Here is a 17922-nt window from a genome sequence, read left to right as displayed (position 1 = left end):
TGTCATCTTTTTAAGTTGTGGAACTTGCACTATTGCTGACTGACTAAATACTTTTTTGCCCCACTGTATACACCAGCTTTCTCCTTCCATGATATGTGCTAAGCGGAAAAACAATACCTGAAGATTAGAATGGATTTTTCTCAACACTGTGTTTCCAACACCAAAAAGGAAAAATCGTGGAATTACGCAATTCACAGGAATGATAGACAACAAACTTTTTCAAAACATCTCAATTTCAGTATTAATTATGAGCGCCATACTATCAATGAGGTTATTTGAGGAATGTTCTGCTTGCTGAATGCACTTGGGCATGCAAATCATCAAGATCCGCTGCTGGCAGCTCCTTTTTCAAATGCCAACTGATAACGTGTCAGATGTGCTCGATGGGAGACAAGTCTGGAGATGCTGCAGACCATGGGAGAACCTTTAGGCCTTACATGCTGCTCACAGTCGCACAAGCAACATGCAGTCTGGCATTGTGTTGAAAAATGGCCCCTGGAACACTTTACACTTGTTACTTGGACACCCCATCGGTATTTCTCGAGTGTGTTCCAGGAGCTGCAGTGCATTCAGAATGGCAGAACTTTCCTCAGACAACTATTAATAACCTTACAGATAGGAGCGAGGATTTTTTCACGCGTGATGCTCCTGCTCGATACAGAATAAATTGAGTTGTTTGGAAAATTTTGTTTAAATTTTTTAATTATTTGCATTTTATTAACGTGTGGGTCCAACACCAGCCTGACACCAAAGAGACGATCTTAGGGTGCCTAAAGCTGCTGGAGCTGTGGCTGCTCTCTATTCTACTGGCTGGCTACTTTCTGGTGGTCCTGACTCTTCTCAGTCATGTACCAGCCATCCAGTAAATGTTGGCCTTGTTCTTGCTGCTACATTTTATGAAAACTTCACCTCCTCAACGCCTCGCTTCTTCACACAGGATGACGAAGGTTACGTTGGGAGAGGAGAATCGACGTTTGAGACTGGACAGACCAGCGGCAATGGCGATATCATGACTTATAATGTAAGGTTCCTTGTGGGTCGGGCAAGGGGGCTTTTATATAACTGGTCACACAAAAGGGGACCTCTTCGTTGATTGAATTAATGGCCCCTTTTTTACACACTTTGTTCGTGCCTCGGACAGAAGTTCTGATGGCGGCCCTGCTTCCTGGTAACTCACTCTGAAATATAGACTTTTAGAGTTCACATCATTACGGATTATTTATTTTGCTGTTTATGGTCCCATGTCTGTTTCTGGGACTCCCAGTATCAAAGCAGCCGATTTACTAAAACTGGACAGCTTAGAGATGGCTTTAAGCCCTGATTCATCATCTGCAATTTTTGAAGTTGCTTTTCCTTTTTGTCCTTTTCCTTTTTGGGCGGCACGGTGGCTCAGTGGTTAGCACAGCAGCCTTGCAGCGCTGGAGTCCTGGGTTCAAACCCCACCAACGACAACATCTGCAAAGAGTTTGTATGTTCTCCCCGTGTTTGCCTGGGTTTTCTCCGAGTTCTCCGGTTTCCTCCCACGTTCCAAAGACATGCTGATAGGGAATTTAGATTGTGAGCCCCATCGGGGACAGTGATGATAATGTGTGCAAAAATGTAAAGCGCTGCGGAATATGTTAGCGCTATATAAAAATAAAGATTATTATTATTATTTGTCCTGTGGCAATCATTGCTGAATTTTGCACTAAATTCTTCTAAACGGTGCAGGCATTTTATAAATTTTGCACTCAGTAACAAAATGGTCTTTATTTTTGTCTACAACCTTTTTTGAAACTCGTTACCACAACAGAGCAAAAATGGAGACAAAATATCTTCTGCAAAAAATCACTCCAGGGTAGGACTGGAGAATATTTTCAACAAATGTTGTAACTTTTCAAATAGTCGTAAGTGATGAATCGGGCAAAAACATGTGGAAACTCCAAACTCCGGCCATAGTGGCGAACACAAAAAAAAAACAGAAGAGAACGCATAAAATAGAATTCATAAAAGGCGAAAATGGAAAAATGGCGCAGACATGAAAAAAAGTGCAAAACACCAAAAATGTAATCTGACCCAAGATATGCCTTTTTATCACTGTGGTTTGTACTAAGTAAATACATTTGGTGCATTTTTAGATACATGTCTATTCTGACTTTACTCCTGGTTGGCTTAATTTACATCATTTTTTAATTAAATTTTGGTGCAATTTGGGGAAGTGTAAGTCCAACACCCTTCCCGGATTTGTCAGGTAAAGTGTCTAAAATACTTAAACTGAAGCGCATGACATGTGCATCCGAATTTATTCTCAAGTAATAGTAAATATTCCCTAATGAATGACGTTTATGGAACTGTCTACAAGATTAACTGTCTCTGTTGTCAATGAAAACCAATCACAGAGCAGCTGTCTGGTTACTCCTATTCCGCCGCTGAGAAGAAGCAATTCTCCGGTGTATTAAATGTGTTTATTTCTTCCAGCAGAAAAGGGGTTAATTGGCCATGTTGGAAATTCCTGTGTTCAGCTGTGCTCAGTTAGGTACTCCTTTTTCCCTATAAAATCTGGGCTCTGTTACCTAATCCTTGTCAGAGTTAGCACTTGCTTCATGACAAAAGGAGGGAGAGAAGTTGGTTTGAGAAGGAGTGCTGGAGGAGTTAGAAGCGACTGTTTGGTTTGTATGCTTGGTAATTCCTTATCCTTCCCTGTTTTGCTTTCTTCGCCTTCCCGCACACCCTGGTGGATTCCTCTGTTATACAGTATGTGATTGAATATTTTGTGTTTCTGGAGTTTTCCGTTAACCCTTGTCTTTGTTGCCCTGTTTGTCGGGTTGGTGTACTGCGGTGCACAGTAGTGCCCCCTCTTCCCTGGGTGAGGGGAGAGAACAGACGGAGGGCTAACCTAGGAGATAAGGCAAGGGTGGAGGCCCAGACGTCTTCACCATCTGAAGTATCGCGGGGAACAGGGTGAGCTAGGGCGCCCCCTAGTGTTAGTGCCAGGAAAGGAGCCCCTGGTCCCAAGTCACAGTTGTGTCGTTACAGCAGTTTTCATTTGTCATTCTGTTCTTAAAAAATGGGAACAATGCTCTGATTGTTTGCTATGGGCAACAAAGGTTTTTGTTATTGACAGCTCCATACATCTGTCATATGTTTGAATTGACTGAAAATTATAATCCTATATATATAAAGTCATTGCACATGAATGTATGTTATGAGCCGTGGTGCCATTTTTGGATTTGTGGCAGCTCTGGTTCAACTTTGTTTAAATGTAGCTTTTTTTTCCTTTCAGTCCATGGGGAGTTAATGTCAGTTTTCCCCCCTGCTGGTAATCTGGTGTAACTGCAGTGTTGCTGAGTCAGCTGATGTGCTGGTGACCACTGCCATTATCCTTTAAATGGTCACTTGCTGCATCAGCTGACTGTTGGTGATAGAGTTTATCTTTGGAGACCAAAGAGAGGAGCAGCTCTCTGGTGTCAGCCACTTCTGGTGTTTGGAGTTCTTTTGCTGTCCTATCTGCGGTGTGGAGCTTGGCAGCAGTGTCTGGAAGCTAAGTGCTGTATTTTCAACTTGTCCCTTTGGTGTTTGTCACTGTCCCCTGTGTCGTACTATCAGCAGTGGCGAGGCTAGTTGCCAGCCAGTGCAATAGCCAGAGCAGTATTGGGTGACAGCGAGGGACTTAGGTTTGTGATGGCTGTGGGGGGGGGGGAAGGGGAGAACATGCTTAGGGCGTTAGGGGGGTGCAGGGACAGGCTCAGGTGGTGACCATCCCCATTTCCCTATCTGTAGGGCCTTCGTCTCCCCAATACCATCCTGCTGTGTGTGTTGTGTTGTCCGCTGACCGACCACCCGTTGGGTCGCAATATGTATCGTGACACGTGAGAAGATGATGAGTTGGATGACCGTGTTCATGAGCTTGAAATGTAAGGGGGGGGATCACATATACCAAAGCTGTTGCTAGACAAACACAATGGACGACACGTTATCAAGGTTACTTACTGGTTTTGAGGTAGCGCTAAGCGATGAAGATGCTAGAGAAGATTTAGTCACAGTTATTGGTAGATGTGATATTGAAAATCTCTGTCCCGTATCTGGTGGAGAGGAGAAGGATCGGAGCCGGGCCTCCAGCCGTTCTGGCTCATGTTTGTACGATTCTAGAGGAAAGTTTGGCTGCTTGGTCACTTGTGTGGGAGTGGATGGGGAAGAAGACAGTCCCGAGGCTGCAAAATACAAGAGGACATTAAAATATTAATTTTATTAACACTGAAGTCCTAAAAATGTTTATTGTCCGACAACATATGTCATAGATTAACTCTAAGGTCAGGTTCACACGTTTAGTGTCATCGTGTGTCTTCAATGTGTCCAACTTTACCATCAGTGTGTCCATCTTTACCATCAGTGTGTCCGTCTTTACCATCAGTGTGTCCGTCTTTACCATCAGTGTGCCCATCTTTACCATCAGTGTGCCCATCTTTACCATCAGTGTGTCCGTCTTTACCATCAGTGTGTCCATCTTTACCATCAGTGTGCCCATCTTTACCATCAGTGTGTCCATCTTTACCACCAGTGTGTCATCAGTGTGTCCGTCTTTACCATCAGTGTGTCCGTCTTTACCGTCAGTGTATCCGTCTTTACCATCAGTGTGTCCGTCTTTACCATCAGTGTGTCCGTCTTTACCATCAGTGTGTCCGTCTTTACCATCAGTTTGTCCGTCTTTACCATCAGTGTGTCCGTCTTTACCATCAGTGTGTCCGTCTTTACCATCAGTGTGTCCGTCTTTATCATCAGTGTTTGGTCCGTCTGTATCATCAGTGTTTGGTCTGTCTTTACTATCAGTGTGTCCGTCTTTATCATCAGTGTTTGGTCCGTCTTTATCATCAGTGTTTGGTCCATCTTTATCATCAGTGTTTGGTCCGTCTTTATCATCAGTGTTTGGTCCGTCTTTATCATCAGTGTTTGCTCCATCTTTATCATCAGTGTTTGGTCCGTCTTTATCATCAGTGTTTGGTCCGTCTTTATCATCAGTGTTTGGTCCGTCTTTATCATCAGTGTTTGGTCTGTCTTTACTATCAGTGTGTCCGTCTTTATCATCAGTGTTTGGTCCGTCTTTATCATCAGTGTTTGGTCCGTCTTTACCATCAGTGTGTCCATCTTTACCATCAGTGTGTCCATCTTTACCATCAGTGTGTCCGTCTTTACCATCAGTGTGTCCGTCTTTACCATCAGTGTGTCCGTCTTTATCATCAGTGTGTCCGTCTTTACCATCAGTGTGTCCATCTTTATCATCAGTGTTTGGTCCGTCTTTACTATCAGTGTGTCCATCTTTATCATCAGTGTGTCCGTCTTTACCATCAGTGTGTCCATCTTTATCATCAGTGTTTGGTCCGTCTTTATCATCAGTGTGTCCGTCTTTACCATCAGTGTGTCCGTCTTCATCATCAGTGTGTCCGTCTTCATCATCAGTGTGTCCGTCTTTACCATCAGTGTGTCCGTCTTCATCATCAGTGTGTCCGTCTTTACCATCAGTGTGTCCATCTTTACCATCAGTGTGTCCGTCTTTACCATCAGTGTGTCCGTCTTTACCATCAGTGTGTCCGTCTTTATCATCAGTGTGTCCGTCTTTACCATCAGTGTGTCCGTCTTTACCATCAGTGTGTCCGTCTTTACCATCAGTGTGTCCGTCTTTATCATCAGTGTGTCCGTCTTTACCATCAGTGTGTCCGTCTTTACCATCAGTGTGCCCATCTTTACCATCAGTGTGTCCGTCTTTACCATCAGTGTGTCCATCTTTACCATCAGTGTGCCCATCTTTACCATCAGTGTGTCCATCTTTACCACCAGTGTGTCATCAGTGTGTCCGTCTTTACCATCAGTGTGTCCGTCTTTACCGTCAGTGTATCCGTCTTTACCATCAGTGTGTCCGTCTTTACCATCAGTGTGTCCGTCTTTACCATCAGTGTGTCCGTCTTTACCATCAGTTTGTCCGTCTTTACCATCAGTGTGTCCGTCTTTACCATCAGTGTGTCCGTCTTTACCATCAGTGTGTCCGTCTTTATCATCAGTGTTTGGTCCGTCTGTATCATCAGTGTTTGGTCTGTCTTTACTATCAGTGTGTCCGTCTTTATCATCAGTGTTTGGTCCGTCTTTATCATCAGTGTTTGGTCCATCTTTATCATCAGTGTTTGGTCCGTCTTTATCATCAGTGTTTGGTCCGTCTTTATCATCAGTGTTTGCTCCATCTTTATCATCAGTGTTTGGTCCGTCTTTATCATCAGTGTTTGGTCCGTCTTTATCATCAGTGTTTGGTCCGTCTTTATCATCAGTGTTTGGTCTGTCTTTACTATCAGTGTGTCCGTCTTTATCATCAGTGTTTGGTCCGTCTTTATCATCAGTGTTTGGTCCGTCTTTACCATCAGTGTGTCCATCTTTACCATCAGTGTGTCCATCTTTACCATCAGTGTGTCCGTCTTTACCATCAGTGTGTCCGTCTTTACCATCAGTGTGTCCGTCTTTATCATCAGTGTGTCCGTCTTTACCATCAGTGTGTCCATCTTTATCATCAGTGTTTGGTCCGTCTTTACTATCAGTGTGTCCATCTTTATCATCAGTGTGTCCGTCTTTACCATCAGTGTGTCCATCTTTATCATCAGTGTTTGGTCCGTCTTTATCATCAGTGTGTCCGTCTTTACCATCAGTGTGTCCGTCTTCATCATCAGTGTGTCCGTCTTCATCATCAGTGTGTCCGTCTTCATCATCAGTGTGTCCGTCTTTACCATCAGTGTGTCCGTCTTCATCATCAGTGTGTCCGTCTTTACCATCAGTGTGTCCATCTTTACCATCAGTGTGTCCGTCTTTACCATCAGTGTGTCCGTCTTTACCATCAGTGTGTCCGTCTTTATCATCAGTGTGTCCGTCTTTACCATCAGTGTGTCCGTCTTTACCATCAGTGTGTCCGTCTTTACCATCAGTGTGTCCGTCTTTATCATCAGTGTGTCCGTCTTTACCATCAGTGTGTCCGTCTTTACCATCAGTGTGTCCGTCTTTACCATCAGTGTGTCCGTCTTTATCATCAGTGTTTGGTCCGTCTTTACTATCAGTGTGTCCGTCTTTACCATCAGTGTGTCCGTCTTCATCATCAGTGTGTCCGTCTTTACCATCAGTGTGTCCATCTTTACCATCAGTGTGTCCGTCTTTACCATCAGTGTGTCCGTCTTTACCATCAGTGTGTCCGTCTTCATCATCAGTGTGTCCGTCTTTACCATCAGTGTGTCCATCTTTATCATCAGTGTTTGGTCAGTCTTTACTATCAGTGTGTCCGTCTTTACCATCAGTCTGTCCGTCTTTATCATCAGTGTTTGGTCCGTCTTTACTATCAGTGTGTCCGTCTTTACTATCAGTGTGTCCGTCTTTACCATCAGTGTGTCCGTCTTCATCATCAGTGTGTCCGTTTTTACCATCAGTGTGTTTTTCACGGACAGATAAAGAAATAAATTAGAAAGCTTCACTTTGCAGTGTTAAACACGGAGAATCACCCGTGTGCTGTACGTGTTTCTCACAGACCAATAGACTTGTGTTGGCCCTGGTCATCCGTGCCGTTGGAAAATAAACAGAAATGCCTCCGTGTGTTTTGCATGGACACCCAGTCCATGAGAGACACGGACATGTGAACAGCACCACAGAGTGTAATGGATACAGGTTGTATCTTTGAAAAAAAAACGGATACAACACGTACTGGAATCCCAGACGTCTGAATGAGGCCTTAAAGAGTTATCTGGATCTAAAACACCTATTGCAAAGATGACAGTCGCGTCATTCCGTCGGCAGTACAATATACATTTTTTGCATATATTTTCATACTTTTTATAAAGACTCAAAAATATTATCAAAAGAGAAAGGCCACCACCAAAGCGAATCAGGGCTGAGAAATTCCAGATCAAAGCTCCAGCATGAGACGCTCTCAGTTCTCCGTAGACGTATTCTTACAGGTAGCGTCACCTTTCCAGCAGTCTCGTCATCAGCCATTACGTTCAGCATATATTTGCCTTAAACCTGGGGGCCGTGTAATCATGACTAAAACTATTCTGGCTGATTGAAATACAGATACAATTTAGGCACAAAGAGGGGGTTACATTTTCTATCTGAGATTACAATGAAATATTTTCCATCATAACACGTGGAAATAAGCGTCATAGCTACAGTATACGTAATACAGAATGACTGAACATCTCATCTATTTTTCCACTGTACTCTGCTACTTAGAGCACAATCTATTCATTGTTCTAAGGGAAATATTTTCCTAGATAGTCAGGAAGATAATTACTTGTAGTAAATCATGAAGTAAAGTGTACTTGTCATTTCAGGTGACTTTTCAGAATAAGCTGCCGTACATGAGGAACAGCACAATTTCTGGACATTACCGTAAGTATAGATAGATTGACCAGTGTTTCTTCTGCAGGGTCTGTCTCAGAGGCTATCTGACAATTTTTGTCTGCAAACAACTAATTTCAGAAAATTCACAACCTCTATCTGGGGCATCATTAGAAATTAATCATAAATGGTTTACTTATTGGTTGCAAAGCCATGCTGCCATTAACAACGCGCAAGCAATCCACACTTAAAGGGACTCTGTCAGCAGGTTTCTGTGTAGTCTGAGGACAGCATGACATAGGGGCTAAAACACTGAATTAAGAAATGTCACTTATCAAGCTGTGTGTTGCTGTTTACTTACAATTAAGGATTTATTACAAGTACATTATCATTGCTGTATAGAGCAGGTTTCTCAACGTGAGATGTAATCATGCTTATGTCTGTTGTGCTCAATCAACTCTCCCTCTGATATTAGAGCTGTCATTATGTCTCACACAGGAGCAGTCTGTTCTGGGCTGATCCTGTGTAAGACATAATGATAGCCCTGGTCTCACTGCAGAGCGATTACAAGTTGCATTAACCACAGCAGACATAGTTGTGACTATTGACACATCATCTCTGAACAGGCAGTGTTGGGAGAAGGCAATACTGCAGAGGTGACCATGCTAGCAGAAGAAAAGATCTGATAGAAGGATCTGTTATGTGACACAGCTAAATTCAGCTGTGCCACCCCCTTCACCCACCCTGACTCATGCAGGAGGTTAGACAAGAAGATCAGATCTGAATCAGTACATCTCACACACTGGGGAACTTGCTCTATGCTATAGTGGGGATGTGTTCTTTCCTTTGGGTGTTGTTGACTGCTTATGATTGGTCAGCATCACACAGGAGGAAAAAGGACACACCCCCAGTGAAAACTATCTGATAACAACCACATAGCTTTAATGAAAATTAATTCATTGGAAGCCAAATACTTTGGTAATATTTCCATATTAGAGAAGTTGAATTAAAAAATATATACTGTATATATTCCGCTCTGTGCCGCACTATTCTGACCACCGACACCCAGATAAATTGATCTCATTAGCTTGCAAGACCCTGCCTATGTGACTGACATTTTTTATGCAACAGACATACATGCTTCACTGTGATTGATTTTATTTATTTCACTTACTTCTATGTTATTCATGTGATCCAGTTTTGGAAACGGATATTTTTCATATAGTTTACAACTTCACTCAGCACTTTGCACTTTATATTATCACACTTGTTTGAGGTTGTCACTCCATTTTTTTATGTTTTTTTTTTTAATTTTATTTTATTTTTTGCACAATTTGTCGTCACTTGTTGATCTCTCACTATGTTTCAATTTATATAGCTGCTATTACATATAAATATTGTTGCCTTATCAGGCAGGTTTGTTCTGGGACTCTCTCTTTTTACTCATAACTATTTATTTTCTACTTTTTATCTATTGTTATACAGCTGTATAGTATTTTTCTCCTGGTGAGGCAGTCATTAGATAAATATATAAATATATATATATACATATATATATATATATATATATATATCCTATTTTATCTTATATATTTTTTATATTATGTGTTAAGATTTGTGCGGGCACCTCATGTGTAGTACTATTTACCAATATTAATAAAGGTATTTTACTCATAACAATTTTTCTATCTGTCCTATTACTCATTGACCTTATGTTCGGGGTTTTCTCTTTAGGTTTATACTAATTTCCGCATGGTCTTCCATTCCTCCTATACAACAGGTGTTTGACACTTTTTGGTGTAGATAATTTCCACACCTTTTTTGCATTTGCGTTAAACATCTTTTGTTGTGTTCAATACGTGTGTTTAAATATTAAATCCTGTGTCCAGTTTAACATGAAAAATGTGTTAAAATGTCCTCTTTAATGATTAATTATACAGTGTAAAGATAATGCAGTATGAGGCCGGCGTCACACACAGCGTAAAACAATACGGTCCGTATATTACGGCCGTAATACGCTGAAAAGTCCCGAAAATAGTGGTCCGTAGCTCCTCCGTAGGCAGGGTGTGTCAGCGTTTTTTGCGCATGACATCCTCCGTATGTCATCCGTATGGCATCCATACTGCGTGGTTTTCTCGCAGGCTTGCCAAACCAACATACCGCTATAGAAGAGATCCATGTGTCCCAAAAAGAAAAGAAAATATATATATATATACTGTCTATATATATATATATATGTCAGTAGACACATATATGTATATATATTAATATTTATTCCAGCGCTATACAGCTTGAAAGCCGGTAATTCAATTACCGGCTTTTTCTTTCTCCTTCCTAAAACCCGACATGATTTGAGACATGGTTTACATACAGTAAACCATGTCTTCTCTCCATTTTTTTTGCAGATTCCACACTACTAATGTCAGTAGTGTGTATCTGCAAAATTTGGCCATTCTAGCTCTTAAAATAAAGGGTTAAATGGCGGAAAAAATTGGCGTGGGCTCCCGCGCAATTTTCTCCGCCAGAGTAGTAAAGCCAGTGACTGAGGGCAGATATTAATAGGCTGGAGAGGGTCCATGGTTATTGGCCCCCCCCCCTGGCTAAAAATATCTGCCCCCAGCCACCCCAGAAAAGGCACATCTGGAAGATGCGCCTATTCTGGCACTTGGCCACTCTCTTCCCATTCCCGTGTAGCGGTGGGATATGGGGTAATGAAGGGTTAATGTCACCTTGCTATTGTAAGGTGACATTAAGCCTAATTAATAATGGAGAGGCGTCAATTATGACACCTATCCATTATTAATCCAATTGAATGAAAGGGTTAAATAAAACACAAACACATTATTTAAAATTATTTTAATGAAATAAAAACAATGGTTGTTGGAGTATTTTATTCTACGCCCAATCCAGTCACTGAAGACCCTCGTTCTGTGAAAGAAAAAACATAATAAACCAACAATATACTTACCCTCCGCAGATCTGTAGCGTCCAACGATGTAAATCCTTCTGAAGGGGTTAAAACATTTTGCAGCAAGGAGCTTTGCTAATGCAATGCTACTCCTCGCTGCAAAACCCCGGGGAATGAGGCTAAATATAGATCAATGAGCTATATTTAGCTTCATTTGCGGTGAGGCGCCCTCTGCTGGATGTTCATAGATCGTGGGAACTTACCTAGAAGGCTCCCAGGCTTTCTAGGAAATTTCCCACGATCTATGAACATCCAGCAGAGAGCGCCTCACCTGTTATGGCTGGCAATCAGGCAACACAGCGTGCAGTAATCAGCGCACATACAGAGATCTGGCAATAACCAAAAACAATAGGACGAGCTCTGAGACGTGGAATCTCTGTAGACTGCAGTACTTGATCTATCCTCACACAACTATAAGCAGCAGTGGATTGCGCCTATCACTACCTATGCAACTCGGCACTGCCTGAGGAGCTGACTAGCCTGAAGATAGAAATACAAGCCTGACTTACCTCAGAGAAATACCCCAAAGGAATAGGCAGCCCCCCACATATAATGACTGTTAGCAAGATGAAAAGACAAACGTAGGGATGAAATAGATTCAGCAAAGTGAGGCCCGATATTCTAGACAGAGCGAGGATAGCAAAGAGAACTATGCAGTCTACAAAAAACCCTAAAACGAAAACCACGCAAAGGGGCAAAAAGACCCACTGTGCCGAACTAACAGCACGGCGGTGCACCCCTTTGCTTCTCAGAGCTTCCAGCAAAAGTTAATAGCAAGCTGGACAGAAAGAACAGAAAACAAACTAGAAGCACTTATCTAGCAGAGCAGCAGGCCCAAGGAAAGATGCAGTAGCTCAGATCCAACACTGGAACATTGACAAGGAGCAAGGAAGACAGACTCAGGTGGAGCTAAATAGCAAGGCAGCCAACGAGCTCACCAAAACACCTGAGGGAGGAAGCCCAGAGACTGCAATACCACTTGTGACCACAGAAGTGAACTCAGCCACAGAATTCACAACAGTACCCCCCCCTTGAGGAGGGGTCACCGAACCCTCACCAGAACCCCCAGGCCGACCAGGATGAGCCACATGAAAGGCACGAACAAGATCTGGGGCATGGACATCAGAGGCAAAAACCCAGGAATTATCTTCCTGAGCATAACCCTTCCATTTGACCAGATACTGGAGTTTCCGTCTAGAGACACGAGAATCCAAAATCTTCTCCACAATATACTCCAATTCCCCCTCCACCAAAACAGGGGCAGGAGGCTCCACAGATGGAACCATAGGTGCCACGTATCTCCTCAACAACGACCTATGGAATACATTATGTATGGAAAAGGAGTCTGGGAGGGTCAGACGAAAAGACACCGGATTGAGAATCTCAGAAATCCTATACGGACCAATAAAACGAGGTTTAAATTTAGGAGAGGAAACCTTCATAGGAATATGACGAGAAGATAACCAAACCAGATCCCCAACACGAAGTCGGGGTCCCACACGGCGTCTGCGATTAGCGAAAAGCTGAGCCTTCTCCTGGGACAAGGTCAAATTGTCCACTACCTGAGTCCAGATCTGCTGCAACCTGTCCACCACAGAATCCACACCAGGACAGTCCGAAGACTCAACCTGTCCTGAAGAGAAACGAGGATGGAACCCAGAATTGCAGAAAAATGGAGAGCCCAAGGTAGCCGAGCTGGCCCGATTATTAAGGGCGAACTCAGCCAACGGCAAAAATGACACCCAATCATCCTGGTCAGCGGAAACAAAACATCTCAGATATGTTTCCAAGGTCTGATTGGTTCGTTCGGTCTGGCCATTAGTCTGAGGATGGAAGGCCGAGGAGAAAGATAGGTCAATGCCCATCCTACCACAAAAGGCTCGCCAGAACCTCGAGACAAACTGGGAACCTCTGTCAGAAACAATATTCTCAGGAATGCCATGTAAACGAACCACATGCTGGAAGAACAAAGGCACCAAATCAAAGGAGGAAGGCAATTTAACCAAGGGCACCAGATGGACCATTTTAGAAAAGCGATCACAGACCACCCAAATGACCGACATTTTTTGAGAAACGGGAAGGTCAGAAATTAAATCCATCGAAATATGTGTCCAAGGCCTCTTCGGGACTGGCAAGGGCAAAAGCAACCCACTGGCACGTGAACAGCAGGGCTTAGCCCTAGCACAAATTCCACAGGACTGCACAAAAGCACGCACATCCCGTGACAGAGATGGCCACCAGAAGGATCTAGCAACCAACTCCCTGGTACCAAAGATTCCTGGATGACCGGCCAGCACCGAACAATGAAGTTCAGAGATAACTTTACTAGTCCACCTATCAGGGACGAACAGTTTCTCGGCCGGACAACGATCAGGTTTATTAGCCTGAAATTTCTGCAACACTCTCCGCAAATCAGGGGAGATGGCAGACACAATGACTCCTTCCTTGAGGATACTCGCCGGCTCAGATAACCCCGGAGAGTCGGGCACAAAACTCCTAGACAGAGCATCCGCCTTCACATTTTTAGAGCCCGGAAGGTATGAAATCACAAAATCAAAACGAGCAAAAAATAACGACCAACGGGCCTGTCTAGGATTCAAGCGCTTGGCAGACTCAAGATAAGTAAGGTTCTCATGATCAGTCAAAACCACCACGCGATGCTTAGCACCCTCAAGCCAATGACGCCACTCCTCGAATGCCCACTTCATGGCCAGCAACTCTCGGTTGCCCACATCATAATTACGCTCAGCAGCAGAAAATTTCCTGGAAAAGAAAGCACATGGTTTGAACACTGAGCAACCAGAACCTCTCTGTGACAAAACCGCCCCTGCACCAATCTCAGAAGCATCAACCTCGACCTGGAACGGAAGAGAAACATCAGGTTGACACAACACAGGGGCACAGCAAAAACGACGCTTCAACTCCTGAAAAGCTTCCACAGCAGCAGAAGACCAATTAACCAAATCAGCACCCTTCTTGGTCAAATCGGTCAATGGTCTGGCAATGCTAGAAAAATTACAGATGAAGTGACGATAAAAATTAGCAAAGCCCAGGAATTTCTGCAGACTTTTTAGAGATGTCGGCTGAGTCCAATCCTGGATGGCCTGAACCTTAACCGGATCCATCTCGATAGTAGAAGGGGAAAAGATGAACCCCAAAAATGAAACTTTCTGCACACCGAAGAGACACTTTGATCCCTTCACGAACAAGGAATTAGCACGCAGTACCTGGAAAACCATTCTGACTTGCTTCACATGAGACTCCCAATCATCAGAGAAGATCAAAATGTCATCCAAGTAAACAATCAAGAATTTATCCAGATACTCACGGAAAATGTCATGCATAAAAGACTGAAAAACAGATGGAGCATTGGCAAGTCCGAACGGCATCACCAGATACTCAAAATGACCCTCGGGCGTATTAAATGCCGTTTTCCATTCATCTCCCTGCCTGATTCTCACCAGATTATACGCACCACGAAGATCAATCTTAGTAAACCAACTAGCCCCCTTAATCCGAGCAAACAAGTCAGAAATCAATGGCAAGGGATACTGAAACTTAACAGTGATCTTATTAAGAAGGCGGTAATCAATACACGGTCTTAGCGAACCATCCTTCTTGGCTACAAAAAAGAACCCTGCTCCCAAAGGTGACGACGATGGGCGAATATGTCCCTTCTCCAGGGACTCCTTCACATAACTGCGCATAGCGGTGTGTTCAGGTACGGACAAATTAAATAAACGACCCTTAGGGAATTTACTACCAGGAATCAAATCGATAGCACAATCACAATTCCTATGCGGAGGTAGGGCATCAGACTTGGACTCTTCAAATACATCCTGAAAGTCCGACAAGAACTCTGGGATGTCAGAAGGAATGGATGACGAAATAGACAAAAATGGAACATCACCATGTACTCCCTGACAACCCCAGCTGGTTACCGACATAGAGTTCCAATCCAATACTGGATTATGGGTTTGTAGCCATGGCAACCCCAACACGACCACATCATGCAAATTATGCAGTACCAGAAAGCGAATAACTTCCTGATGTGCAGGAGCCATGCACATGGTCAGCTGGGCCCAGTACTGAGGCTTATTCTTGGCCAAAGGTGTAGCATCAATTCCTCTCAACGGAATAGGACACCGCAAAGGCTCCAAGAAAAATCCACAACGTTTAGCATAATCCAAATCCAGCAGATTCAGGGCAGCGCCTGAATCCACAAACGCCATGACAGAATACGATGACAAAGAGCACATTAAGGTAATGGACAAAAGGAATTTGGACTGTACAGTACCAATAACGGCAGAGCTATCGAACCGCCTAGTGCGTTTAGGACAATTAGAAATAGCATGAGTAGAATCACCACAATAGAAACACAGTCTGTTCAGACGTCTGTGTTCTTGCCGTTCTACTTTAGTCATAGTCCTGTCGCACTGCATAGGCTCAGGTTTACTCTCAGACAATACCGCCAGATGGTGCACAGATTTACGCTCGCGCAAGCGACGACCGATCTGAATGGCCAAGGACATAGACTCATTCAAACCAGCAGGCATAGGAAATCCCACCATTACATCCTTAAGAGCTTCAGAGAGACCCTTTCTGAACAAAGCCGCTAGTGCAGATTCATTCCACAGAGTACTGACCACTTCCTAAATTTCTGACAATATACTTCTACATCATCCTGACCCTGGCATAAAGCCAGCAGATTTTTCTCAGCCTGATCCACTGAATTAGGCTCATCGTAAAGCAATCCCAGCGCCAGAAGAATGAGGTTTCAAGGCCAAAAATAGCTTACAATTATTTCTGAAGCTCAGGAACTTAGTTCTGTCACCAAAAAACAAATCAGGAATCGGAATTCTTGGTTCTAGCATCGATTTCTGATCAATAGTATCTTGAATCTTTTGTACATTTACAACGAGATTATCCATTGAGGAGCACAGAGCCTGAATATCCATGTCCACAGCTGTGTCCTGAAGCACTCTAATGTCTAGGGGAAAAAAAAGACTGAAGACAGAGCTAAGAAAAAAAAATGATGTCAGGATTTCTTTTTTCCCTCTATTGGGAATCATTGGGTGGCTCCTTGTACTGTTATGGCTGGCAATCAGGCAACACAGCGTGCAGTAATCAGCGCACATACAGAGATCTGGCAATAACCAAAAACAATAGGACGAGCTCTGAGACGTGGAATCTCTGTAGACTGCAGTACCTGATCTATCCTCACACAACTATAAGCAGCAGTGGATTGCGCCTATCACTACCTATGCAACTCGGCACTGCCTGAGGAGCTGAATAGCCTGAAGATAGAAATACAAGCCTGACTTACCTCAGAGAAATACCCCAAAGGAATAGGCAGCCCCCCACATATAATGACTGTTAGCAAGATGAAAAGACAAACGTAGGAATGAAATAGATTCAGCAAAGTGAGGCCCGATATTCTAGACAGAGCGAGGATAGCAAAGAGAACTATGCAGTCTACAAAAAACCCTAAAACGAAAACCACGCAAAGGGGCAAAAAGACCCACCGTGCCGAACTAACAGCACGGCGGTGCACCCCTTTGCTTCTCAGAGCTTTCAGCAAAAGTTAATAGCAAGCTGGACAGAAAGAACAGAAAACAAACTAGAAGCACTTATCTAGCAGAGCAGCAGGCCCAAGGAAAGATGCAGTAGCTCAGATCCAACACTGGAACATTGACAAGGAGCAAGGAAGACAGACTCAGGTGGAGCTAAATAGCAAGGCAGCCAACGAGCTCACCAAAACACCTGAGGGAGGAAGCCCAGAGACTGCAATACCACTTGTGACCACAGAAGTGAACTCAGCCACAGAATTCACAACACTCACCGCAAATGAAGCTAAATATAGCTCATTGATCTATATTTGGACTCATTCCCCGGGGTTTTGCAGCGAGGAGCAGCCTGCATTAGCAAAGCTCCTTGCTGCAAAATGTTTTAACCCCTTCAGAAGGATTTACATCGTTGGACGTTACAGATCTGCGGAGGGTAAGTATATTGTTGGTTTATTATGTTTTTTCTTTCACAGAACGAGGGTCTTCAGTGACTGGATTGGGCGTAGAATAAAATACTCCAACAACCATTGTTTTTATTTCATTAAAATAATTTTAAATAATGTGTTTGTGTTTTATTTAACCCTTTCATTCAATTGGATTAATAATGGATAGGTGTCATAATTGACGCCTCTCCATTATTAATTAGGCTTAATGTCACCTTACAATAGCAAGGTGGCATTAACCCTTCATTACCCCATATCCCACCGCTACAAGGGAATGGGAAGAGAGTGGCCAAGTGCCAGAATAGGCGCATCTTCCAGATGTGCCTTTTCTGGGGTGGCTGGGGGCAGATATTTTTAGCCAGGGGGGGGCAATAACCATATACCCTCTCCAGGCTATTAATATCTGCCCTCAGTCACTGGCTTTACTACTCTGGCGGAGAAAATTGCGCGGGAGCCCACGCCAATTTTTTCCGCCATTTAACCCTTTATTTTAAGAGCTAGAACGGCCAAATTTTGCAGATACACTCTACTGACATTAGTAGTGTGGAATCTGCAAAAAAATGGAGAGAAGACATGGTTTACTGTATGTAAACCATGTCTCAAATCA

General features: G+C 43.4%; 1 protein-coding gene across 5 annotated transcripts in view; it reads right to left on the bottom strand.

Moving 5' to 3' along the window:
* Positions 1 to 17922, bottom strand: part of PRKAG2 (protein kinase AMP-activated non-catalytic subunit gamma 2) — a 348191-nt gene that overhangs the window by 67380 nt on the left and 262889 nt on the right. For 4 of the 5 annotated variants that reach the window (XM_069729758.1, XM_069729759.1, XM_069729760.1 and 1 more), the window contains one exon: positions 3970 to 4190. In XM_069729758.1, the coding sequence (XP_069585859.1) occupies positions 3970 to 4190 (221 nt within the window). Of the gene's footprint in view, positions 1 to 3969; positions 4191 to 17922 lie in introns of those variants that run through there. The other variant, XM_069729762.1, reaches the window with a different exon arrangement.

This window comes from Ranitomeya imitator, chromosome 6, assembly GCF_032444005.1.
Source record: "Ranitomeya imitator isolate aRanImi1 chromosome 6, aRanImi1.pri, whole genome shotgun sequence".
NCBI lineage: Eukaryota > Metazoa > Chordata > Amphibia > Anura > Dendrobatidae > Ranitomeya > Ranitomeya imitator.
Note: the sequence above shows the minus strand (reverse complement) of the source record. Positions and strands in the feature narration are given on the sequence as shown.